Source organism: Callorhinchus milii, unplaced genomic scaffold, assembly GCF_018977255.1.
Source record: "Callorhinchus milii isolate IMCB2004 unplaced genomic scaffold, IMCB_Cmil_1.0 Scaffold2, whole genome shotgun sequence".
Lineage (NCBI taxonomy): Eukaryota > Metazoa > Chordata > Chondrichthyes > Chimaeriformes > Callorhinchidae > Callorhinchus > Callorhinchus milii.
This window is the reverse complement of record NW_024704743.1, coordinates 110,435,754-110,461,986: the sequence shown is the minus strand read 5'-3', so window position 1 is coordinate 110,461,986 and position 26,233 is coordinate 110,435,754. Positions and strand designations below refer to the sequence as shown.

Below are 26,233 nucleotides of genomic sequence, written 5' to 3'. Positions count from 1 at the left end.
AGCTCAAATATATTAAGGAAAATAACATCATTTAGAGTGATTTAAACTCCAATAGCATAATAATAATATTTTGTATAGCACATTTCACATCGGAATGATGTCCCAAAGCACTTCACAGGATTTACCATTGCAAACATGACGGTTGAAATTAGGGAGTGGGATATTTGAAGTTTCAGCTTCATAAGACTGTTAAACAGACTCTGGATCTTTGGGGAGAATGCAGAATATCTAACTACATTCTGTTCCTTAATTAACACTGGGAATAATTAAGGAGCACTTTATTGACTGGACACTTTTTCCCACAACTTTCATTATTAATAATAATTATGATATAATAAAAATCCTTAGATTTTAGGATAGAGCCTTTTACATTGGGAGGATGCCTCAAAGCACTTCACTGGATATAGTGTAAAGTGTAGTGACTGTGTGTTTTGCGGGTGGATGCGGCTGCCAATTTGCGCACAGCAACATCCCACAATCAAAATTAACAATTTTTATTTGGTTCTGAGTAGACTGGAACAGCTAGTTAACTCTTAATTTTAAAAATAATTTTGAGCAGATATCCGGTGAAGGAAAATATCATTGCTCACTAGTGTGGGATGAGTGTATGGTCCTTCACCTTACTCCTCTAAAGGAAGGGATTGTAGAAAACTTTATCCATATGAAATATTCCAGCAGTATTGGTTGACGACATGCCTACAGATAAATATAACTACTTGCATCTATATACCACGCACTTCATGCAGTGTCTTGGAGTGCTATAATCAGGAAACTGATATGCTTTTCTCACAAAACCTTTTTCAATAGTCTGACCCGGACAATGCAGATATAATAAGGCACAGCCATTCTGCTTTGCGTTGCGTTTACAGAGGGTGTTCTCACCTTCCAATGCTTTCCCTTCTTAATTTGCTTTTGGATCATACGGTCCTCTACCACATCATGAATCTGTATCTAAATATATCCAAAAAAAACAAAATAAAAATGAATATCCTAGACTTGTTAAAATCATTTAATCTCACAATATATACTGAAAACAAAGGCCATCAGACCAATTTGATAACCAGAATACTCGCCCCATCTTTTTAATATTACAGAATTAAACTGTTTCTTAATCGATCCACCGTCCTTCCTGCTAACCTATTCCAGTTGATGATTTGCCTGCTTTGTAAATATATTGTTCTTGGTACCTATCCAAAATGTGCCCTTCAAAATGCTGAACCTGTGTCCTGTAACCCTTGGTGTAAATGAAAATATTGTTCTGAGCCTGGGCTTGCTTTCTCTATCCTGTTTTGCATCTGATACACTCCTGTATAATGTTTCCTTCTGAGACGTCTGCTTTCAAGATTCAAAGAGCTCTAGCTTATCTAATCCTTCCTCACAGCTCATCCCTTTATCAGTCATCAGTGCTCATCTGATACCTGCATGTTTAACTTTCTGATGTAATACAAGTGAAAAGATCATTATTTTTAAGAGAAATTTTCCTTAAGTCATATGTTCCAAAGGGGAAGATTTTTGGGAAACTTTCAGCTATGCCCATAGTTGGACTGTCTATCAAAAACTGGCATTAAATTAGAAGATTGCATTCCTAGGATAATAATAATAATCCTTACATTTGGTACATTGCCTTGCATATCTTGAGGATGTCCTAAAGAACTTCACAGGATTTTTCTGTGAAGTGGAGTGTCTGTATTTGTAGGCAAACGGGGAGGTCCAATTGCGCAATGCAATGTTCCAATAAACAGATATGAAATGATGGACCAATTTTTTTATTGTGGGGGGATTGTTAGCCAGGACCCTGGGAGAAACTCCCTTCTTTTTTTGAATTGTGCCATGGAATCTTTAACATCCATCTGAATAGGCAGATGGTGCCTCGGTTTAAAATCTCATGCGAAGCACAGCACCTCCAACAGTGTAATGCAGCTCCAACGCTGCAATGGAGTGTCAGCTTACACTATGTGAGTTCAACACCAATGTGGGGCTTGAACCCACAAACATTTAGCTCAGAGGTGAGAGCGGTACCAACTAAGCCAGGCTGATACATAGGTTATCACAGGAGGTGAAATAAATGGAAATATCACACTGGCAAGTTTTCTTAACAACGTTTCAATTTGTACCATAGGCATTAATTACACATCAAACAAGTATCATCCCATTAGTGGTTAAACATTCCCAGTTCTAAATTACTTAAATTTTATAATTAATGATGGAATGGAAATTACTAAGTGTGAATAATCGCAAATGACAATTATAACAATATTGTTACATGCAATTGAGACAGTTGATAACCAAAGACCTCTGTAAATGTGACCATTGTCCCAAATTTGTCAAACTTAAAAAAGTATAAAATTAGGCAATCCAAAAGAGGATTTAGGAGGAACTACTTCATGCAGAAGGTAATGAGAATGTGAAACTTTCTGCTCGATGCAGTGGTTGAATCAGAAAAGTTAGATGCATTTAAGAGAAAACTACACCTTCATATTAGGGAGAAGGGAATAGATAAATATGGGAGGGAGTAAGAGTGAGTGAAGATTCACTTGTAGTGTAAACATTGGCACTACGTGAGTTCAGGTATTGACATGGGGCTTGAACCTACAACCTATAGCCTGTTTCTATGCCCTATCATTTATGTAAGTAGTTGGGGCTTGAAGCTGCTCACAGAGATAGCAGAGTGCTTTTAGCCTGCAAGTGCTGGTTAGCAGACAACTTGGTTTAACTAAAAATAATCCAACTTCAGTTGGCATCTTACTCCAAGGGCTAAAAATGCCAAGGTCACTACAGCCACCTTCGAGCCTGACCGTTATATCGGAGTCAGGGAAAGTGTCATACCTGAGTCCAGTCCAGTTATTGACTGTTTCCGAAACATCGCCAGACTACGGCACTACCTCATCCCTCACGCTGCTGAAACTCTAGTCCACGCCTTTATCACCTCAAGGCTGGACTATGGGAACTCTCTCCTCGCCGGCCTTCCCGGCACCTCCCTCCACAAGCTACAGGTCATTCAGAACTCTGCAGCTCGTGTACTGTCCCGCACCAGGCTTCGCGACCACATCACTCCCACCCTCGCTCACCTCCACTGGCTCCCCATCCCCCAGAGGATCGAATTCAAGATCCTCATCCTCACCTACACGGCCATTCACGGCCTTGCTCCCTCCTACCTCTCCGAACTACTATCCCCCTACCTACCTGCCCGTAACCTCCGTTCCTCTGGCTCCGGTCTGCTCCACATCCCCCGCCCCAACTGCCCTACCATCGGTGGCCGGGCCTTCAGCCTCTCAGCCCCTAGGCTCTGGAACTCCATCCCCCAGTGCCTTCGCCTTGCTTCCTCCCTTTCCTCCTTCAAAGCCGGTCTCAAGACCTTTCTCTTTGACCGTGCCTTCAGCTCCCCTCTCGACTCTCTACCCCCTCCTCGCTCCCTCCCTTCCCTCCCCTCACCCTGACCATTTCCCCCTTGCTCGGGTCCTGACCCAACTGTCCAGCGCCTTGGGACGTCCTCCCGACATGAAAGGCGCTCTATAAATGGAATCTTGTTGTTGTTGTTGTTTCAAAGCATATTAACCAACACTGTCCTAATTATTACCAATGATAATTATCACATTATACCTTGCAATGCTTTTTTACACTCCAAGTATAAGCCAATTGGTTTGGTTTAGTCAATGCCCAAATATAGTGTCACAAATACAGACCATGCTCGGTGCTGATGGATGGAGTGTCTGGCTTAATGTACCTGTGTGTGCTGTCTCTGAGCAAACTCCGGCGATGCCAGAAACATGGGAAGCCATTTCTTTTCCAGACGATTTTTCACTATTCTCTGCACTTCGACCAGCACCTCCGAAGACAACTGATCGTGGAGTAGGTTTCCCCAACCCCCAGCCAACTGCATCACCTGGATAAAATAATTTTACACAAATTAATTTTCTTTTTCTTAAAATTATTTCCTCCCAAAAAAATATAAGTGCAATAAGATATATAACAATAATCCTTGCATTTGATGTAATGCCTTATCAAATTTTTTACTCACAAAAGAAACAGTTAATATGCTTTACAGTGTTGCCTGTCAAGGGCTTTGGGGCCTCATCCTGATGTGAAAGGTGATATACCAAATATAAGGATTATTATGGTTATTATTAATATTACCACCTCATCCAGATGTCTCAGAACTCTTAACAGGATTTTAACTGTGAATTGTAGTGACTGTGCTCTTAGACAGGTAGGTGCTCTTGTAGGCAAACACAGCCATTATGTGCACAGTAATGTCCCATAGAGGGCCATGAAGTGAGTGACCATTTTTTTATGTTGGGGAATGTTGGACAGGATACCAAAAGAAACTCCCTTCTCTTTTCAAATAGTGCAGCGGGAGTTTTAACATCCACCTGAACAGTCAGGCAGAACCTTGGTTTCACATCTTATCTGAAGGACAGCATTTCCATTAATGCAGCACACCCACAGCACTGCATTTTATTGACTATATGGGTTCCAAATCCTGATGTGTAGGCTTGAACCCACAACCTTCTGACTCAGATGTGAGATTGTGGCCAACTGAGCCGAGCTGACACATATATGCAGGGGGCCACACAATGTTTAGCAGCGGAAGCAGCAAGGCCCTTGGAAAAANTATGAGCTTTACAGGAAGGATATTGTAGCATTCGACAGAACAGTGTGGATTTAGCCAGGATGTTACCAGCGATGAGTGGATGCAGCTACCAGAAAATAAGAGGCAGATAGGAGATAAGACAATCGAGAGAGGACCTAATTGAGGGATTTAAGATTATAAAAGTATTCAAGAAGGTGGATGTTGGTAGGCTGTTTTCATTTGTTGCCGGGTCCAAAATGACTTGTGGACTGGTTGGGCCGAATGACCTGTTTCTGTGCTATATCACTCTGCATAACTTTATGTAACTCTTTGTATGACAGATATGATTGATATGACAGATCCAGAATCAGAACATGAAGCATCATTTCATGCACTGTAAAAATTAACAATTGGTTACCTTGTCTTGTTCATTAGCTGAAGCAGGGCTGCCAGGTCCAAAGAAATACTTGCGATTCAGATAGGTGCTCTTGATCTCCTTAGACTTTGCATTTCTCAACGCTTCAGCATGGTGAGCTATTCTTCTAAACTGTTCAATGTCCAACCAGCACTTGAGATCTATGCTGTAAAGAAAAGAGATGCAGACGCATTTCGCCCACAAAATATACAGTCAATTCACTTTACAGTATATTCCGGTGAAGAGCTTTGAGACGTATCGAAGACAGAATAAGGCGCTATGTCAAATGCCTGGAAGAAGATTATTATTATTATTATTATTATTATTATTATTATTATTATTATGTGAAAAGTGCAATACTTTATAATGCGAAGAAGGGCATTCACTCACCCCACAAAACGCTGACTTAGGTACTGCTGAAAGTTGCCCAGTTCTATGCGATTGCGAAAAAGCATGTTTAGTGTGTAATTACTGAATTCCTCAGGTACAATCTTCCATTGGTCTACATCAACAGCATTGTCAAATAATCGCATTGAAGACTTGGCACAGGGCTGAAGAGAAAACTCCTAAAGAAAAGCATGATTAGCAGAATTAATTCTGACAGGCACTGGTTCAGCAAACAAAGTAATATTACACTTTAGGATTTCTCCGCATTTATGAACACACATTGTATATATGAGAATTTTCAATGTGTGTCCTCCCCCACCATTTTTTCCGTCCTCATTTAAAATAAAGGAACACATGACTAAAGCAAATTTAAAAAATGAAATTTGTGAAAGATACCCAGTTTTAGCTCTCTCCCTCAGTCGACTGTGCCGTTTATGTATAATAATCCTTGCATTTGATATAGCTCCTTAACACTTTGTTGAGCCATTTCAAAGCGTTTCACAGAATTTATTGTAAGGTGTAGTGACTGTCTGTATGTAAGTGAATGTGGCAGCCAATTTTTCCACAGCAATGTCCCAAACAGTCATAACATGAGTGCTTATTTTATCTGAGGGATTGTTGGCCAGGACACCAGGTGAAACTCCCTTCTCTTTTTGTATAGTGCCATAGAATCCTGAATGTCCGCTTGAACAGGCAGATGGGACCTTGGCTTAATGTCTCATCCAAAGGTTGGCACCTCTGGCAAGGCAGTCATCCACTGCACTGTACTGGAGTGCCAGCCTAGACTATGAGGTCAAAGTCTAAATTTGAAACTTCTTTTAAAAAGGCAAATAACAATTGCACGGCACATCCTGTGGGCTGCCATTCATTGATTTGGGCATTGGATGGTGTGAAAATCTTGATCTGCATCTAATTCAAAATCACCGCTTGTTCAACGTAGGAGGAAATTCAGTGCATTTATCGCCAATTCAGCATTGGCACCACACAATAATGTAGTATTGAATCCACGCATTTAGATGCCTGGTACTGCAGAAGCGATTGCTTCATTCACTTTGTGTGTATTTAAGACGTGGGGTGTTCCTTTGAGAGCCGAGAGTTTATTACCTGTGGTGGCAGAAACTTTCGCTGTAATTCCTGAAGATGCTTGCAATAGACAGAATCCAAGTTTTGCAAGGTGCTGAACTGCATTACCTAAAGATAAGGGAACTCCATTGACAATCACTAGCAAGAGAAGAGCATTATAAAAGGCAGATTTTCTATTTTACTTTGCAATGCAGGTAGTACAACAATTTGAATAAATTATTAGTTACTGTTTCTACACACAGCAAAACAGTCAACAGTTACCTTCAGACTGGAAAAAATACCTCATAGCATAAACTGCACTTCCCAGCAAGGTACCCATGTACATCATGACAATTCCTGAGACCTTGTCTCTAAGGGTATCTTCAGTTGTAAACAGTGAGTAAGATGCACATGGGATTCCCAGCTGGAGGTGACAACCTGTAAGCAGTTCCCAGGCGATCGAGCGGGAAAAGAAGGGCTCATAATGGTAGTGTCCCACACAGAAAGTATCTTGTACTGATCTGAATCTCAAGGGAATTTCAACTGAGTACAAGTCTGCAAAAGTACAAAACTCATTACCCACTTGCCACGAGCATGGGATTGAACACACTGACTTTACCTTGCTGTAAGTTGACAAATCAGTCTCGATCATGCGCATCCAAGGGACCAGTAGCAATGTGAGAATGTACTCCTCCGCAAAATCAAACAGTTCCTCAAACGGCGGCTCCAGTTTGTGATAAATTTCTTTCTTTATGTCTTCATCCACCTCAATGTCCGAAGCAGCTTTTTCAATAATGAACGAAGCATAAATGAACTGAAACAAATGCCGACAAAGAAACACATGGGACCAGCAGAGCCAACATAGGAATGGATAATCTGAACAGTCAGTTTGAGTTATAATGGGCTGCGCAATGGACATTTCTTTGGGCAGGACGTTCAGGTGTGAGAGCCCACAAATGAAGACATTTTCTGCAGACAGAGGCTTATTATATTGTACAAATCTCCCCCTTTAAAGGTTGTCAAACCAAAAATCACACATAATGAAAGGGGTAGGTATGAAAAACTGCTATCTTGCCTGAGCTTGCCTCCTGAGTTTGAAAGGTTGAAAATTATTTGCGTAGAAGAGCCGATGATATTCCTGCAGTTCAAACCATAAATCAGCAGCGCTCTTCCATATCTACAAGAAATAAAAGAAAATGTGTTAGTTTAAAAAAATCACAATACAATTACAATTTACACTTATATACCTGTATTGGCCTATTATTGTCCAGTGTAGTGACCCCCATGCAGCTACTACTGTGTTGAAAAACAGCCATTTACTCAGTAGCTAATATATTTTAAGTAACTTGAATTTATTTAGCATCAGAATGCAGAAGTCAATACGCACAAGATATAATAATAATATTCCTTGCATTTGATGTAGTGGTCTATCACATCATTGAGATACGCCAAAGTGCTTCACAAAATATACAGTAAAATAATGCAGTTATGTGCATTTTGTGGGCAATTACAGTAGCCAATTTGTGCACAGCAATGTCCCACAAACAGCCATGGATTGAACGACCAATATTATCTGGAGGACTGCTGGCCAGGACTTGGGGAGAAACTTCCTTCACTTTTTGATAGTGCCATGGGATCTTTAATGTCCATCTGGACAAGCAGATGGAATCTTGTTTTAATATCTCATCCAAAGGATGAAACCTCTGACAATGAAACCAACACTGCATTGCAGTGTCAGCATAGACTATATGAGTTCCATGTCCTGACATGGGGTTGAACCCATAACCTTCTGACTCAGAGGCGAGAGTGCTACTAAATGAGCTAGGCTGACACAGAGAAGTGTAAAATGTATGGCAAGTGTTGACTAAAACATTCTAGTGCATACAGGGATACATATTTGGGTTCAAATTCTGGGTATTACAAATGGATTTGCGATTTACAAATCCTGGAAAATTTACACCTGAACCTCTAAAACACTGATCTTTGTTCTGACGTCCATGAAGGCAACGTTCCATGAATCAGGGTTCTCGAGAATCAGTAGTGAATTGCAAATTCTTTTGCGATTCCTACAATTGTTCACAGGGCATTTTCGTTGTTCCATTACACTTAGCAACATGGAATTGGGAGATCACAATCTCATTTGTGAAACTCCAGCCAAATGAGGCAATAATGGGAGGGTTTGGGGTCTAGATCTGACATCTGTCACTATTACAACAGGTAATAGCTAAGTAATCAGCTAACAGCTAATCTGTAACCAGGGACAGAAGTATAAGGTAGCAACTAGGGGTCTAAAAGAGAATTTAGGAGGAATCACTTCACGCAGAGATTAATGAGAACGTGGAACTCGCTGGACTGCAGTGGTGGTTGAATCAGATAGTGTACATATACGTAAGAGAAAGCTAGACCTTCACATGAGGAAGAGGGAAATAGAAGGGTAAAAAATGGGTCAAGACTAGTGTAGAGTATAAATACTGGCACAGACAGACCTGTTGGGCTGAATGGCCTATTTTCATGTTATTCAATCTATGTAAATCTACATAATCATTTTATTACTCACTGACTGATGTGATTTTTCACAGAATTGTGTGAAGAAGTAACCAGCTTTGTTATCATGGTACAGTGTTTGCAGCAGGTATTCCATTTTCTCGCTGCACATAGCTTCTTTGTATCGTGCATTCCTCATCTGCAGAGACATATGTTCACATGTTAGCATAGGCAGCCCTCATTGTAACAGTCAGTAAAATCATTAACTTTTTTAATGCGGTGATTTAGAAATTTCTTGTAAAGCATTGAAAAAACAAAACATTCTTTTAATTTTTATTTTCATTTACATTTTCTTGCCTCGCTTTGTCAGCAAACTCTAATCGATCAATGCTTTATCAAAAGCCACCAAGAAGGGTTAACTTTCCCTATAGAGTGCCATTTCTTCCTATGTGAAATAGTTCCCACTGAAAGTGAATGAAAACAGGATGCACTATTTCATGCCCATATCTTATTATCCCTAGATGTAACACATTATTGAAGTGTAATAATAAGTCACTATACTTCTTGGCAGAGGAGGGAAGGTAAACGGGTCTCCAAAGTGACATCCTTGGCAATGGGATATTGGAATCGAGTCAATCCTCTGGAGACCAGATCCTGAGTTAGGTGGGTTCACAGTACTCCAAGGCACTGCTGATAACAATAATAATCCTTGCATTTGATATAGCGCCTTATCACATCTTCGAGATGTCTCAAAGCCCTTCACAGGGTTACTGTAAACTGAATTGTTGGTGTATTTTTTGTGGGTGAAATGCGGCAGGCAATTGCACACAGTATTGTCCCACAAACAGTTGTGGATTGAGTAACCAAATTATTATTTTTTTTGAAGGGATTATTACCCCCAGAAAGCAACCCACCAATTGACCAACAAGCAGGTTCCTACTTACTGCTAGCTAAACAGAGGCATGTGCATGGACTAAGGAAACTTGCTTAAGCTTTCTCCCTGCCCAGGAATTGAACACAGGTCTCTCGCTTGTGGGGTGAGTTCTCTAGCCACTCGGCTACAGGACTCCACAGATGCACCAGGCTGGCTGATGATAGATCAGCCAGTCTGGCTCATTAGCAGGACTTGGAAAGGCCGACCAGGAATTCTTCCCGCTCAGCTCCTGCTAACATTGCCAGACAAAGACCTAAGCATTAAACTGAGGTCGCATCTGTAGTTAAAGTGGATGTTAAAAATCTCGTGGCACTATTTGAAAAGAGCAGGGAGTTTCTCATGATGTTCTGGCCAACAATGCCCCAGCTGAAATTGATATTGTGGAGGTGGGGGAAGGCAGAGCGGGACATGGTGCAGATGTGGGGTAGAAAGAATAGTTGAGGGTCAAACAAAACCCCCAAGGTTCCAGACTGGCTTAGCAAGGTCGAGTGTGTAACCATGGATGGTGATGCTGTCAGCGCCTGAGGTGAGGAGGCGCTGACGGTTCCGGTTCAGATCGTCCGGTTCAGATCATAGCTCTCACATGGCCTCCAGTTCATCTCCACAAATAGCTTCTCCTCTAGCCCCTGGACCATGTCGTGTGGCTTTCCTCAGGGCTCTGTCCTTGATCCCCTCCTCTTCTATATCTCTATGCTCCCTCTTGGTAACATCATCCACGGACATGGGGTCAACTTCCACATGTATGCGGATGACGCCCAACTCTACCTCTCTGCCTCCACCCTCGACTCCAGGACTACTGCTGACCTGACAGAATGTCTGTTGGACATCAAGTCCTGGTCGAAAGCTAACTTTCTTCAGTTGAAAGTCAACAAGACCGAGGCTCTCCTGATTGACTCCCATCAGCGCCTCTTCACCTCAGGCCCTGACAGCATCAACCTCCAAGAATGCACACGCCACCATACTAAGCCAGTTTGGAACCTTTGCGTCTTGTTTGACCCTTAACTATCCTTTCTACCCCACATTTGACCCCTTGACTAGCTTTGCCTTCCCCCACCTCTGCGATGTTGCCCGGCTCCACCACTGTCTCACATCGCAGGCTGCCGAAACCCTCATACATGCTTTCATTACATCGAGGCTCGACTATGCAAACGCAATGCTTGTTGGCCTCCCCAAATCCTCCTCCATAGGCTGCAGATCATCCAGAATTCTACAGCCCTTGTCCTCTCCTATACTAGGCTCCGTGACCCTATAACCCCCATCCTTGTCCAACTCCACTGGCTTCCCATCACACAGAGGATACAGTTCAAGATCCTGGTCCTCACCTTCAAAGCCCTCCATGATCTTGCTCCCCTCTACCTCTGCAACCTCCTAACCCCTTACAATCCTGCTTACTCCCTCAGTTCAGTAGTTTCCGGCCTGTTTCACGTCTACCACCTCACTCGCCCCACTATTGGCGGGCGGACCTTCTGCCACTCTGCTCCCACCCTCTGGAACTCCATCCTGCAGTCCTCCGCCTCGCCCCCACCCTTGCCACCTTCAAGACCAATCTCAAGACCTTCCTCTTCGACCGTGCTTTCGATCTCTCTGCTTCCCCCCCCTACCCTCCACCCTCAGCGACCCCAAAAAACAAAACAATAATAAATTGGTCATTTTCAATCTATGACTGTTTGTGGGACATTGCTGTGCGCAATTGGCTGCCGCGTTTGCCCACAAATATATAGTCAATTCACTTTACAGTGTGTTCTGTGAAGCGCTTTGGGACGTCCTCCCGACGTGAAAAGCGCTATATCAAATGCAAGGATTATTATTATTATTATTAAGGCATTGGACAATCAGGGATTCGTACCCAAGCTGGTGGTTGGGATCGGGAGGGGTGGAAAGTGGGGAGGGTAATTCCTTCCAGGATTTTTTGTCCCCATGAGAAGTACTTTACATTTCTCCACATTGAATTTCATCTGTCACCTATCTGGCCAATTCCGAAATATGTCCAAATCCTCCTCTAACCTATCTTTTTCAGCTTCGCAATCTATCACCTTCATTAGTTTGGTATCATATGCAAACTTAGCCACTGTGCTTGTGACTTCTAGTTCCAGATACAAGGGTGACGGAAGGCACTATCAAAGAGGAGGGCCTTGAGATGGGTCTTGAAGGAGGCAAGGGAGGGGGCAAGGCAAAGGGACTGTGAGATGGAGTTCCAGAAAGGCTGAAGGCCTGCCCACCAATGGTGTTGCAGGCAAGGTGGGGGATGTGAAGCAGGCAGGAGCCCAGTGAGCAAAGGGAGAGGACAGGTTGATAGGGGGTTAGGAACTCACAGAGTTAGGGAAGATCAGACTTCAGTTTTGTGATTTTCAGCAGCTGTGAATTTCACCTCAAATCTCACAAGCTGACATTTGCAAACCAGTATCTGGGCATCCGGTTCAAACCCTAGATGTCCTTCCTTCCCCAAATCCAGTCTCTGACCTCCTTCTTCCACCTCTGCCACATTGCCTGCCTCCAACCGTACTTTGCCCCAAATGCAGCTGAAACTCACGTGCATGCGTTTGTCACCTCCCGTCTGAATTACTTTGTCTCTAGAGTCAGCCCATATAAGTTAGCTTTCTTACTTGGAATGACAAACGAGGCAGTGTGTGAGCAGAGCATTTAAGCTGTCTATTTCTAGAACACGGTAAAAAGTTGTTCACTCTTTTCCATTGTTTGAAGTTTTCTGCTCAACACTTACCACTTTGTCGTTACGTTGTTCTTCCATTGTTTTTCGCATTTCTTCGGTATCTGATTGTGAGATCTGAGACCAAATGCTCATTGTTGGAACTGTACTGTGGAAAACAATGGAAGAAGGATTCTTAATTTTATAAAAGACATAAAAATAGAAGGCTTGTCAGGATCTTCCTCACATGGGAAGCTATAATGAATAGATGTTGCATCAGAAGTACTGATATCGTAGAGGCATTTCTACCCAGCTCAGGTCCAAGGAGACCCATGGCTTTCCTCTCTCCAAAGCAGGTGAGTACGAGTTGGATGTTTGATATCTAACAAGTGCAGGTATGACGCTCATAAGGCAGATGGGAGATAACAGGAACTCACTGTGAGCTTCCTGGTGGTCAACGCAAGTCAGCATTAAATACATGAGAGCATTGTCATCATCTTCCTGCCCATGGTTTAGACACACTTCCCAACCCCTTGAATGAGCCACCTTAATGTTGGGGTCGGTGGGGAATGTTGGGTCAGTGGGGAATGTTGGGGTCGGTGGGGAACACTGGAGTCAGTGGAAAACATTGGGTTCAGTTGGGAACATTGGGGTCAGTGAGCAACATTGGGGTCAGTGGGGAATACTGGGGTCAGTGGGGAACGTTGGGGTCGGTGGGGAATGTTGGGGTCGGTGGGGAATGTTGGGTCAGTGGGGAATGTTGGGGTCGGTGGGGAACACTGGAGTCAGTGGAAAACATTGGGTTCAGTTGGGAACATTGGGGTCAGTGAGCAACATTGGGGTCAGTGGGAAACTTTGGGGTCAGTAGGGAATGTCGGGGCCTGTGGAGAACACTGAGGCTCGTGGGGAACCAAGAGCAGGAATGTATCCAGCCTCCATTAGTGTATCTCAGCAGTGCACAACTCAATGCACAGTCTTCAATCCACCATTATGCATCTTCTCTCCTCCAGCCCTGATAAGGAAAGCAATCAATCCTTAAAGCGTTTTATTTATGGCGGTGCACTTGAACTCACTCCTTCGTATTTTGTAATTCGTGGAGGAATGGGTTGAATCGGACCTCCTGTGGACACTTTGCTGGTCGCTGAGCTTTGCTGGTTTTTAACAAACGTCTCTTTTTGGTACTTTTACTTTTGTCACTTTCATGCTGAAAGAAAATAATTTTGAAGATGGCCTTTTTAAAATAAATCAATCTTACAGTTTTCTATGTGTTCTTGTAAAATGGCTCTTCGACCAATTGAACTTATCCTTCAAGGATACCAACTTTGCCATTACAACATCATCTCAACTCTCTTTCCTCACAGGTCTAGGACCTGGGCAGCTCCTTTATGTTATGGTAATCAGAATTGTACGCAGTCTAACCAGAGAGCACTGTATACCTTGACATGACTTCCAAGGACTTGAACTCAACTAATTTGGCAATATAGCCAAGCATCCTGCTTGTCTTGTTTATTGCTGTCTCACAATGTTGTGACATGGTGCGCGACCACCTCTTGCAGATTTTCCTTTGGAAAGTTCTATCCCATCTATAGAGTACATATGTGCCTCCTATTTATGTAGTACCTTGCATTTATCTGTATTGAACTTCATTTGCCAGGCGTCAGAGTGTGTGCATACTTTAATGAAGATTCTTTTTGTAAGACCTTTGATTCCTCTGCTTTGGAGTCATCTGCAAATGTAACTACCTTTCATAGGGTATGCAAATCCAAGTCATTAATATAAAAATTGTGGGGTGGGGATCCCAGTATAGAGTTCTGAGGTACTCCGCTTAATAATAAAAATAATAATCCGTGCATTTGATATAGCGCCTTATCACGTCTTTGAGACATCTCAATGTGCTTCACAGCACTTTAATACCTTCCTCTGCACATCCAAGAAGCAGCCGGATATTTAGAAGTGCACTGGAATGAGCAAAGTTGGAAAAACAACTTTTGAAAATCACTTTTCAGTATGAGTTTAGAAAGGTTGGTACAAAGCTAACCTGTTTGTTTGAACTTGAACTCTGGAGCTCTGAAGGGCAAGTTATTTTGGGTCGAATTGGCAATGTGACAGCAGTTTCTGGAAATGGGCCCACATCAGTCTTGGGTCTTAGCTGACGTTCTTCCCAATTCTTCAGAGGAAAGGCAGCATGTATTGCAGGAAAATTCTGTTTAATACAGAACCTGGGTCCCCTATAATTGTTTGAATACAAAAATAATTGTGACACAGAGAAACTTCTCAGTCTGGTTTGAAAATTCCTGAGCGTGGTGATGGGTTTCTACACCTGATCAGACATCTGGCTCATCTAAAAAAAAGCTTCCAGTGAAATTGATGATGGTCTCTTGTACATTACAAATGCTACTTCCTGAACCACAATGTACACAGCAAAGCTTCATTTCAAAATAGGTACTATCAAACCTACGCTTGCACCCATACTCACCAGTACAGAAGCAGAGGCTCCACTATATCTGGTTGTGCATCAGACAGGTTTTCTTCCGTCCACAGTGAGGCATATGATAGACCCAGTCGTGAAAGTGTCTCCGCATTCATGCAGTATTCTCCTCCATTAAATAAATACCGATTCCGTAGCTTTTTTATTTGGCTTCAAGGAAACGAAAAACAATTTAGAGGGAAAAGACAAACAAATTCAATACCTTCAAAAATAAATGTAAAAAAACACAATATAAAATTAATATAATTACACTTTTCGCAATGGGAGGATGTCCCAAGTTACTTGACAGCGTTGGCTTTGCACCTGAACTAGGGGTGAGAGCTGAAGGGGGTAGGGAAGGGAAAAATGACCAAAAGCACAGTCAAAGAGGGAGGTCTTGAGACTGACCTTGAAAGACAGGGACTCTGAGATGCATTTGTATACATTCATTAATATGAATGAACTGTCAGAGCACTTGTACAGCACAACTCTACCAGCTGGATTTAGTCTTTCCAAAATGTTATTTCTCAGGAGACAGATGAGGAAGGAATGTTTTGAACAATCAACAATTTCTCAAGATTTAATCAATTTGATCACATCCTTCCAGAATAGCCATTATTCCGTCTTCCCCTTATAAGACCAAGAAGATTTTTTGGATATTTGTGGGCGAAACGCGGCAGCCTATTGCGTACAGCAATGTCCCGCAAACCATGGTGGATTGAAGTGATCAATTTATTAATGTTTTTTTTTCTTGAGGGATTATTATCAGGTGTCTGGAGTAAGGAAACTTGCTTAAGGTTTTGTCCTGTCGGGAAGCAAAACCAGGTTTCTTGCTTGCGAGTTGAGTTCTCTAACCACTGAGCTACAGGACTCCACTATCTAAACTAAATTTATCTAAACTATCAGGACTTGAATACTCTTGCTGATTCATGCTCTCTAATTAGAGCACTGAGGCCAATTGTAGGGTTCCAGCACTCCCCAGACTGAGATCTACTTCCCGCCTCACCATTGGTTGTCGGGCATTCAGCATCTCTGCCCCCACACTCTTGACCTCTCTCCCGCAATCCCTTCACCTCACCCCCACTCTTGCTTCCTTCAGGTCCTGTCTAAAGACCTTCCTCTTCAACCGTACCTCCGGCCACCCTCCCACTCGCAACCCCCTCCTCCCCTTCTGACCCCAACTCCGAACTCGGGTCCAAGAAACCCTCGACGTGAAGGGCACTATACAAGTATAATTTGTTGTTGTTGTTGTAATGCCACAACAAGGAATAGCTGTCACAAGTTGGAATTAAAGTCTGTATGTCTACCTTTAATTGAATAAACTCTTAAGCAATTGAGGAGAATTGGATTGTTCATAGATAGGACAAAGTATGTCTAATATAGGATTTCTTTGCTAAATGAACATAGCTTCTTCAGAAGAAAATGTAAAAATTGTGGTCAGTCAGACAGATTAGGAAACCCATGACCACGTTTAACAGTATCCAAACGAGATTGACAATTCCACCGAAGTATGGGACCTACACATAGAAATTCCCATGTCTAGAATGCAATGCACACTCTCTCCCCAGAGGGATGTATCCTGTTTACCTAATTCTGAGAATATGAGGTCAGGTTAGCAAAAGCCAAAGCTTGGGGATCGCAGAGTGTGCATTAGGGTACTGCTGGATTTTAACTAAATTTCACATCAGGAGGACATCTCAAAGCATTCATGGTTGTTATAAAAAGCCAATGATAATATTAACTAACCAATTACAATCCCCTTATGCCTATAAGCTGAACCGATTCTAACCTTTGCTTCGTTTTAGCATCTGTGATGACTCTTAATCTTTCTATGTCGATCCAAAGGCGGAAGTATTTCTCCCCAGCTGTACCCTCGAGAAAGTGCTCAAATTTTTCAATTCCCTTTCGACTCTTCAGGTTATAACCATGGCGTTGCCTCAAGTAGCAGGGCCCATTTTCATTGTCCTCCTCGCTTTCAGATTCCTTGTCCAGATCATCACTGACCTCAGGTTGATCAAGCTGTGCTGCTATTTGCCCATCAGGTAGGATAGTCTCGGCATTTTGGGCTGTTTCCTTATCATCGCTTGCTTGTTTTTCCTTCTCTTCCTTTCCTTTCCCATGCTTTCCTTTCACATCCACCTTTTTCTCCTCATCCTTTTTTCTCTCCTTTGTCTCCTTGGACTTTTCTTCCTCAATCGTTCCTTCCTCCTTTTTCTCCTCAGTCTTTTCTTCCTCTTCTTCGCACTTCTCTGATTCTGGCAGGAAGAATACTGTTCCCGCTGAGATCAAAGGATTCTCGTGAACACATGCGTATATTCATCACCCAGTACTTTAGGTCGGAAACTTCCCGAATCGCAAACTTCTTCTTTTGCTATTTCCTTAATGCGCAAATTTGGTTTGCTTGTCTGGTACGCAGCAAAGGCATTGTGCAAGATGTTTGATTCCAGGCCTAAACAAATTCAATTGAAATAGATTTATAGAAATGTCAGGGGCAAATTGCACTGACAGTGTACAAGTGTAGGGTGCTTCACTTACTGTAAAGTGAATACACTGTATATTTTGTGGGCAAAACACGGCAGCCAATTGTGCACAGCAGTGTGCACAAAGAAAATTATTTGAGGGGTGAAAGAAAATGTAATCATTTAAAAAATATTTATTCTGTGCAGTACAATATTTTACATTAAGAGCCTTACTCAAGTGGCTTGTAGAAATTATCTCTCGAGTTTCTTTTTCCTCTGAGCTTGAGGGTAAGGACCCCCTGACAGACATTGTAGTTGTTGATTCGTGAGGTAACATTGCATCACTGAACACTACTTTATTCTCGGTGATGCTGGCCTATGTAGACAAAGTTATTAGAGTAGTAATTATTCACATTATTACATTCCAAAACAAGTTCACAGTTGGTGATTCATACTCAATACAATAGAATACAATACAAATTTACATTGATATCGCGCCTTTCAGGTCAGAAGGACGACCCAAGGCATTGGACAATCCAGGGTTTGCACTCAAGCTGGGGGTATAGCTATACATGGTACTATGGCCTGGAATTACAAAAGTGAAAAAGTAAAAACAAAAGTTTTCGGGACAGACACCGGAGAATTTCAATTTTCTCAGTCGGCAATTAACAACTGTAACAAGCTAGCACGAAGGTGGTTGAGGCCAGAACACTGGTGGGCAAGATTTCAACTCCTCCACCCGCTAGAACTCTGCCCAATTCCGTCCACTCGCCCCCTCCTTCTCGGCTTTCAATACCCGTATACAACTCCTATCTTTAATTGTACCTTTAGCCACCTCCACCCAACCTCTCCTGTCTCCCAGTTTGGACTCCTATTCAGTCTTTGTAAAATGCTTTGAGGTGTTCTTCCTATGTGAAAGGTGCAATGGTAAAACATGTTGTTTGTTGCATGCATTGTTTAGATAAGCTCAGCCTTACCTCTCCAAAGCAAGTGTACACCTGCTTCAAGGAATTTGTCAGCTCTCCAACGAAAGGCTCTGGAGCCACTTCTACATTTTCTATAGCCCACGGTTGGAATGTGCGATCAATCCGTGGTAGCACAGAACCAGAGGCACACTCTATTTGAGACAACAACTTTCCAAGCCTATTAGTAATGACCACAACATAGCTTTTGTGCAGTAAAATGCAATAGCAACAAATGAAAATAAAAGTGACTTTACAGCTGTTTGTGTGCAAACTGACTCCACATTTGCCTTCAAATATACTGTCGCTACACTTTGCAGCATATACAATACAATTTGCATTCCACATCAGGAGGACATCTCAAAGGTTTAAGCCTGTGAATTGATTTGAGACATCCTCCTAACATGTGAGGTGCTATATTAAATGCAAGGATTATTATTATTGTAAAATTATTGTAAATGGATGGAAATAAGTTTTCTTCTTTATTCAGGGGAGAATTAAAGACTGGAACAGGTTGCCAGGAAGGGTAGTTGAGGCTAGTACACTGGACTCATTCAAAAAACCCAGCTTGATGCTGATTTCAATGCTGTTGGGAAGATGATTGGGTGGGTATTCTGAGAGGATAAGACTGGGTGAGCTGAAGAGACTAATCTTGTTCAGACTAATCTTGTGTAATGCTTTTGATAAGTTGTTTATCTTTAACAATGGTTGGCTGTTTCCACCACATCAAATACTATAACTATATTTTGTGGACAGCTTTTCTCTAATAAAGTGCAGTTACTCCCTTGATTTCCCACTGTGGGACACTGTGTGGTCGGATGGCACCTAAGGACTCCTATGTCCAAGATTTGATCCCACTCCCTCACAAAGGCCTCTCACACGTGGCCAACAGGCCTAGGCTGTCCGCCCCCTCTCCCAGGTTACTCTCATAGTCCCAGGCTACCCTCCCACCTAAATCCCAAGCAAACCCCCTCCCCTTACCCCTCCTACAGGCAAGCCCATTCCCCCAAGGGGTAAAGGGTAGCAGATATTTTAATTTTATTACTATTATGAATGTGGTTTCTACTTGTGCAAATACATATTTACAAAGTGCAACGCAATACACAGTAGTCGTGAATTATGAAGAAAACCGAGATGCAAGGTTAGGTTTGTGAGTTGAACGTAAATATCAACATATTGTACAACGAAAGGATTCAGTGCCTGTACCTGTATTCAAAGTAGCAGTCACTCTGGAGGAACGCCGACAGCCTCTCCTTTTTTACCCAGGCAACACCCTGCTCCTGATCCAGACACTAAAAGCAAAACAAAATCATTCTGGCTACCATACCCTCTCTGGGCTACTTGCTACCCTCTCCTGGCTACTCACCCCTCTCCCAAGCTATCCTTGGCCTTGCCATATATTCGCTATTTGGTGTTATACTAATTATTGAAGAGCAAAAGGTTTTGGACTGCTATGATTTGAAAGAAATTAAAGATATTTATGTGCTACTTTTCAATTTCAATTGGTTTTGAAACAGCACTAATTTTATTTTAAAAGCAAATATCCGTAACAAAGAATTTCCGAGCTAAGGAAATATTTATTTATCGTATCATTCAGTTTTGTTTTATAAAAATATATTTTCAAATATATCAGATTATATTATATATATTATTCTTGATCTTGCTTTTAATCTTAAATAATTGTCTGAATTGTTTACATCTCCACTGCTGTTCCCAAATCTGCCTTGATTCAGTCTTCAAAACCTGCCTTCAGATCTATCTTTTTAGCTCTCCTGTCAAACTCCTTTCCCCTTAACCCTAACATCACCCAACTGAAGCTTCTAGTCATCTTTACCAACTAGAAAGAGTGCAAACAATCCACAGCTATGTTATCACTGGGTCTTGTAGCTCAGTGGTTAGAGCACTCGCCTCGCAGGTGAGAGACCTGGGTTACGATTCTTGGCAGGGCAAAATGTTGGGCACACACACCCCTCTGTTACTGAGCAGTAAGTAGGAACCAGGTTGTTAGTAGATTGGCAAATTGCTTTTCCGGGTTTTAATAAATCCTTCAAAAAAAAAGAATTGTTCACTTCAATTCACGACTGTTTGTGGGACACTGCTGTGCGCAATTGGCTGCTGCGATTCGCCCACAAAATATACAGTCAATTCACTTTACAGTATATTCTGTGAAGCGCTTTAAGATGTCTCAAAGACATGATAAGGCGTTATGTTGAATGCAAGGATTATTATTATTATCATAAAGCTGTATTTAACTGCATTGTCACTGCCAGAATCATTCACATCCAATAAAACGTACAAAATATTCAACAAACCTTTACAATGAAAGTGGTTGGTATCTTAAGTTCATTAGGAGTGGGTTTTTTGACTACTGGGGGGGACTTTCCTGTTGATTTTCTTGTCACATTGTAGATGGGATTCATGGGTCTTTGAGCACGCACCAATGCTTTTATTTGCATTTTCAAATCTTTCTCAGAGTCATCAACAACTTCAAAAACCCCTGTTTCTGCGTTAAATCTTATTGGATTTGGAAAACACTGCAAAATAAATAAATTCAATGCAAATAAACATAGAAGTTGCGGCAAAAGTTTTATTTGGATTCAACTATTACTCTGAAAAAGATATTTTTATTTTCAATAGCGCTTTTCACATCAGGAGGATGTCCCAATCTGCTGGACAATCAATGTTTTGTACCCAAGCTGGGGGTCGGGATCAGAGAGGGTGGATGGTAGGGGGGAAGGAGGGTGACCGAAGGTACGGTCGAAAAGGAGGGTCTTGAAACGGGTCTTGAAGGAGGAAAAGGAGGGGGTGAGGCAGAGGGACTGTGGGATGGAGTTCCAGAGGGTGGGGGCAGAGTGAAGATGGGGGTACACTACTTACTGGCAGAGAGAGAAATGCATTGAAGTAATCCACAAGCAGTTTGTCTATGACTAAATAGTCTTCCTGGAAATGGAAGAAATAAAAATGTAACATGGACTCGTGAATGCTTAAACATTTAGAAAAATGATAACAATAACAATCTAGTGCAACAGTATGAAACTTCTGATTTTCATATTTTATCCTTCTTAAGTATTTCTCTTGAGTTCACAATTGGTTTAAATGAAGAAGGTCATTCCACCCATTTAATCTCATGCTTACAGAAATCCACACTATATTGAATGTGATTTAATGGTAAATGTTTAAGTATATTGGAATGCAATGCTTGAAATGATATCTAGATGGGATACTATGTACAATAATTTGACAGAATATAATAAATTATTCTCATAATTTAAATTTCAGGAATCTGAGTAACAAATGAAAACATTTTAATTTTCATAAAATTTGTATTGTGCGCTGAAAATTACTTGGAAAGACATGGAACGTGTCCTTTTTTATGTGAAGGTTTCCCACATGACAAAGGTAACATTACGTTATCTGCCCTGGACACACTGAGCTACAAAAAAACTCAGCAAAGAAAGGGAAACATCACCATTCAACATCTTCTACTTACAAAGTCATTTTCTGTTATATCAAGAGGTACTGGAAGAGAAAAGAATTCCTGTATTAGTATTTTTTAATATCTGTCCACATAAACCTTCCTTACCAGATAAGTACAACTCCTTAGGAGGTGACCTTATTGAGGTGTATGCAATGTCAAACCCAGATAAATATTTTAGGATGCACCAACAGTAGATCAAAAGGACATAGATTTAAAATTTCAAGGGGTTAATTTCAAGACAGATATCAGGAGGTTTTACTTTATTTAGACACTAATTCTGAATCATCCTCTTGCTGACTTTCAAAGCCATCCACGATCTTGCTCCTCCCTACCTCTGTGACTTATTAATCCCATAACCCCCTGTCCGCTCCCTCTGCTCGGTGAACTTGGTCTGCTCCACGTCCCCCGCCCTGCCCTCCCCACCATGGACAGTTGGCCTTCAGCTCCTCTGCTACGACCATTTAACACTCCATCCCATAGTCCCTTCGCCTCGCCCCCTTCCTTGCCTCCTACAAGGACCACTCAAGATCTTCCCCTACTTAATTTACTTCAATAATAATCCCTCCAAAAAACAAAAACAATAATAAATTGATCATTTTCAATCTACGACTGTTTGTGGGACATTGCTGTGCGCAATTGGCTGCCGCGTTCGCCCACAAATATACAGTCAATTCACTTTACAGTGTGTTCTGTGAAGCGCTTTGGGACGTCCTCCTGACGTGAAAAGCGCTATATCAAATGCAAGGATTATTATTATTATTATTATTATAACCACACCTCCAACCTCCATCTTCCTTGCCCTCCACCCCTCCTGATCCCAACCCCTTAGCTCGGGTGTACACTCTGTCCAGCGCTTTGGGATGTCCTCCTGACGTGAAAGGTGCTATACAAATGTAATTTGTTGTTGTTGTAATTAACAACTGGAACACGTTGCCAGGAAGGATGATTGAGGCCAGGGCACTTGATTTACTTAAAAAGCAGCTTGATGCTATGATGGGAGGGTAAAATATTCTGGAGTTATGAGATCAGATTTTTAATAAAGTGCCACGTAAAAGGCTGTCCTCCTGGCATGAAAGGCACTTTATAAATAATAATAATCATAATCCTTGCATTTGATATAGAGCTTTTTACGTATTCTAGATGTCTCAAAGCGGAATATACTGTAAAGTGAGTTGACTGTATATTTGTGGGTGAAACGTGGCAGCCAAGTACGCACAGCAGTGTCCCACAAACAGTTATGGATTGTTTGGAGGACTTTGGACTTTTACTCGAAATTTATCCTGGAGGCCAAAAACAATCCAAAAGACCATGTTTTCCGCAGTCCATCACCTCCTCCATCCTAGACTTCTTTGCCTCAAAAATCGAAAACATCCATTTGGCTGCATCATCCTTCTCCCCCATGTCCCCTTCCACCCCATCCAGACTATCCATACTGTCTTCTCCTTCCGCCACAGCATCTACCACTACCCCTCCTTTGCCCCCATTTCTCCCGCTTCCCGTTCAACAATAATCATCCAGATGAAGTTCACCACCTGCTGCCTTGTCCCCCTCCCCACCCAGCTGCTGTTCACTCAACTCCTCCTTCTTTTCCCACTGCCTGTCAATATGGTCAACCAGTTTCTCTCCTCAGGCTCTGTTCCACTCCCCCTGAAAAGCACTGTCATCACACACCTCCTCAAAAAAAACACCCTCGATCCCTCTAATCTCATACACTACCATCCCATCTCCAACCTACCTATTCCTTACCAAAGTCCTGGAACGCATTGTTGCAGGTTAACTTCAGTCACACCTCTCCCTCCACTCCCTCCTCGAGCCCCTGCAGTCTGTTTTTCTCCATGCCCACAGCACAGAGACAGCTCTTGTCAAAGTCACAAACGACATTCTCTCTATCTGTGACCGGGGCTCCCTCTGCCTCTTCATCCTCCTGGATCTCTCTACTGCGTTCGACACAGTTGACCATGCCATCCTCCTCCATTGGCTCTCCTCCCTCATCTACCTTAGTGGGACCACACTCGCATGGTTTGAGTCCCATTTAACCAAGCGCCTCCATTTCATCTCGGCAAATGGTTTCTCGTCCCGCACCCGCCAGGTCACCTACTGGGTACCCCAGGGCTCCATCCTTGGCCCTCTTCATTTTCTTATCTATATGCCCCCTCTGGGTGATGTCATCTGCAGACATAGGGTAAACTTCCACATGTATGCGAATGACAGCAAATCTACTTTGCCTCCTCCAGTACCAACCCCAGGTCTGACGATGTTCTATCAGCTTGTCTGGCAGACATCAAAGCCTGGATGAGTGTAAACTTCCTGCAGTTGAATATGAACAAGATGGAAGTCAAATTCCTTTGCTCCTGTCAATGTCTTCACTCCTACAGATCTAAACTCCTCAACCTCCCTGGGCTCTCCCTGAGACTCACTGAAACAATGCGCAACCTAGGCGTCCGGTTCAACCTCCAACTGTCCTTCCTCCCCCACATCCGGTCCCTGATCAGGACCACTTTCTTTCACCTCCACCACATTGCCCGCCTCTGACTGTACCTTACCCCAAATGCAGCCAAAACTCTTGTGCATGCATTTGTCATCTCCCGCTTGGATTACTCCAATACACTTCTCGCCAGTCTCCCCAGCTCCACCATTCAAAAGATCCAGCTCATTCAAAACTCTACTGCCCACATAGTGACCCGGACCAAACTCCGTACCCTCATCTCATCAGTTCTGGCCAGGCTCCACTGGCTCCCCATCATTGAATGGATCGACTTCAAGATCCTCACTCTTGTGTTCAAATCCTTTCACTACCGGCACCTCCCTACCTCTTTGACCTTCTCACTCTCCAATACACCACCCGGCACCTCTGCTTGACTGGCACTGGCCTCTTGCTCATCCCTCGCACCACCCACCCCACTATCAGAGGTCGCGCTTTCAGCCGCTACGCCCCAAAACTCTGGAATACTCTCCCTCAATCTCTCTGCCTTGCCTCCTCTCTCAAGTCCTGCCTGAAAACTTTCCTGTTCAACCGTACTTACGGTCACCTCCCTCCGGCTCGGAGTTAGGCTCCGCGACTGTTAAGCGCTCTGAGACGCACCCTGCGTGGAGGGCGCCATACAAGTGCAAGTTGTTGTTGTATTGAAATGACCAACTTTATTGTTTTTTTTGAGGGATTATTATCAGGCGTGAGGAGTAAAGAAACTTGCCCAAGGTTTCTCCCTGCTCTAACTACTGAGTTACAGGACTCCTGTAAATGTGAACTGGTTTTGCATTAATAAAAGTTCAGGTGCATGGTGTTAATAGAAAGATGATAGAAAATTAAAGGATAGGGAACAGAGAGGGGGAAATATATGATTGTTATTCAGAATAGAGAGATGTAAATAGTGATGTACCCCAGGGGTTGGTGTTAGGACCGCTGCTCTTCTCAACATATTGGATTCTGGCACGATTTCTAACTTTGTTGGTGACACTAAAATAGGGAGTGTAGCTCACACGAAGAAATTTGCAAGTACTGCAACTTCAGAAGGTCACAGGCACGCATAGGTTGGGTGGAAATGGAAGATGAAATTTAATGCAGGAAAGTGTGAAGTCATACATTTCGGGAGGAAGAATTTGGAGAGCTCTGTCACACGCGCTATTCCTTAACGCACTGCATTAAACGCAGCACCTTGGGACGTCCTCCTGACGTGAAAGGCGCTCTATAAATGGAATCTTGTTGTTGTTGTTAAACTGTCCACAGATCACTGGATCAAACTTTTGTGCAGTGATTAACTAAATCAGATACTTTCAGAGGGTTAATACCTATCCACAAGGAGCGATCTGCAGTTACATACCGGTTGTCATCTTTCCCCTTTCCATGTTGAGTTTGGTGCTCTCACATCTCGGTTGGAGAACAGGTGTAGCCCGAAGCTGACTCTTCCATAGCAATGCGGATCAGTTGGGATGACTGAGAGCCACTGGAGGTTTCTCAGCCACAAACAACTGCAGTGGAGAGAAGATCCCGAGTTGCCGACTGTTGGGGGATCGATCCCACCCCCCAAACCCCCCCCCAAAAAAAAATCACCTGAGACCAATAAACCGGGAACCAGAGGCAGGAACTGCGGGACTCGGTCCGTGTGGACGTCGCTATCTGTTGCCTCGGGTTTGACCCGTGTTGTTTGCAGTTTGGTGTTGCTATGGGCGTCGAGAGAGGACAACAGGATTGAAGCAAACAGTACCCGAGCGCTGCAAAACCCTCGCACTTGGGACGCAAATCTTTCCCGCACCCCCCGACCTGAATATTACTGTGTTTGATCACACAAATATTGTGCACCAGGTGCACTGTGTGTGTGTGTGTGTGTGTGTGTGAGAGAGGGGAGGAAGGCAGTGTATTGGGGTGAGGTCACT

General features: G+C 42.8%; 1 protein-coding gene across 1 annotated transcript in view; it reads right to left on the bottom strand.

Annotated features, from left to right (window-relative positions):
- Nucleotides 1-23,263, bottom strand: part of LOC103180771 (regulator of G protein signaling 22) — a 34,975-nt gene extending 11,712 nt beyond the window's left edge. Inside the window, exons 1-20 of the mRNA XM_042331679.1 lie at nucleotides 23,170-23,263; nucleotides 21,875-21,903; nucleotides 21,262-21,324; nucleotides 20,697-20,918; nucleotides 19,591-19,676; nucleotides 18,400-18,565; nucleotides 17,657-17,798; nucleotides 16,753-17,242; nucleotides 14,973-15,134; nucleotides 14,535-14,724; nucleotides 12,975-13,105; nucleotides 12,572-12,665; nucleotides 8,992-9,117; nucleotides 7,510-7,611; nucleotides 7,054-7,248; nucleotides 6,477-6,563; nucleotides 5,376-5,551; nucleotides 4,989-5,151; nucleotides 3,725-3,883; nucleotides 883-951 (exon numbers count right to left, since the gene is read on the bottom strand). Coding sequence (XP_042187613.1) covers nucleotides 883-951; nucleotides 3,725-3,883; nucleotides 4,989-5,151; nucleotides 5,376-5,551; nucleotides 6,477-6,563; nucleotides 7,054-7,248; nucleotides 7,510-7,611; nucleotides 8,992-9,117; nucleotides 12,572-12,665; nucleotides 12,975-13,105; nucleotides 14,535-14,724; nucleotides 14,973-15,134; nucleotides 16,753-17,242; nucleotides 17,657-17,798; nucleotides 18,400-18,565; nucleotides 19,591-19,676; nucleotides 20,697-20,918; nucleotides 21,262-21,324; nucleotides 21,875-21,903; nucleotides 23,170-23,263 — 2,946 coding nt within the window. The remainder of the gene's footprint in view (nucleotides 1-882; nucleotides 952-3,724; nucleotides 3,884-4,988; nucleotides 5,152-5,375; nucleotides 5,552-6,476; nucleotides 6,564-7,053; nucleotides 7,249-7,509; nucleotides 7,612-8,991; nucleotides 9,118-12,571; nucleotides 12,666-12,974; nucleotides 13,106-14,534; nucleotides 14,725-14,972; nucleotides 15,135-16,752; nucleotides 17,243-17,656; nucleotides 17,799-18,399; nucleotides 18,566-19,590; nucleotides 19,677-20,696; nucleotides 20,919-21,261; nucleotides 21,325-21,874; nucleotides 21,904-23,169) is intronic.
- Between the last annotated feature and the right edge of the window lie 2,970 nt (nucleotides 23,264-26,233).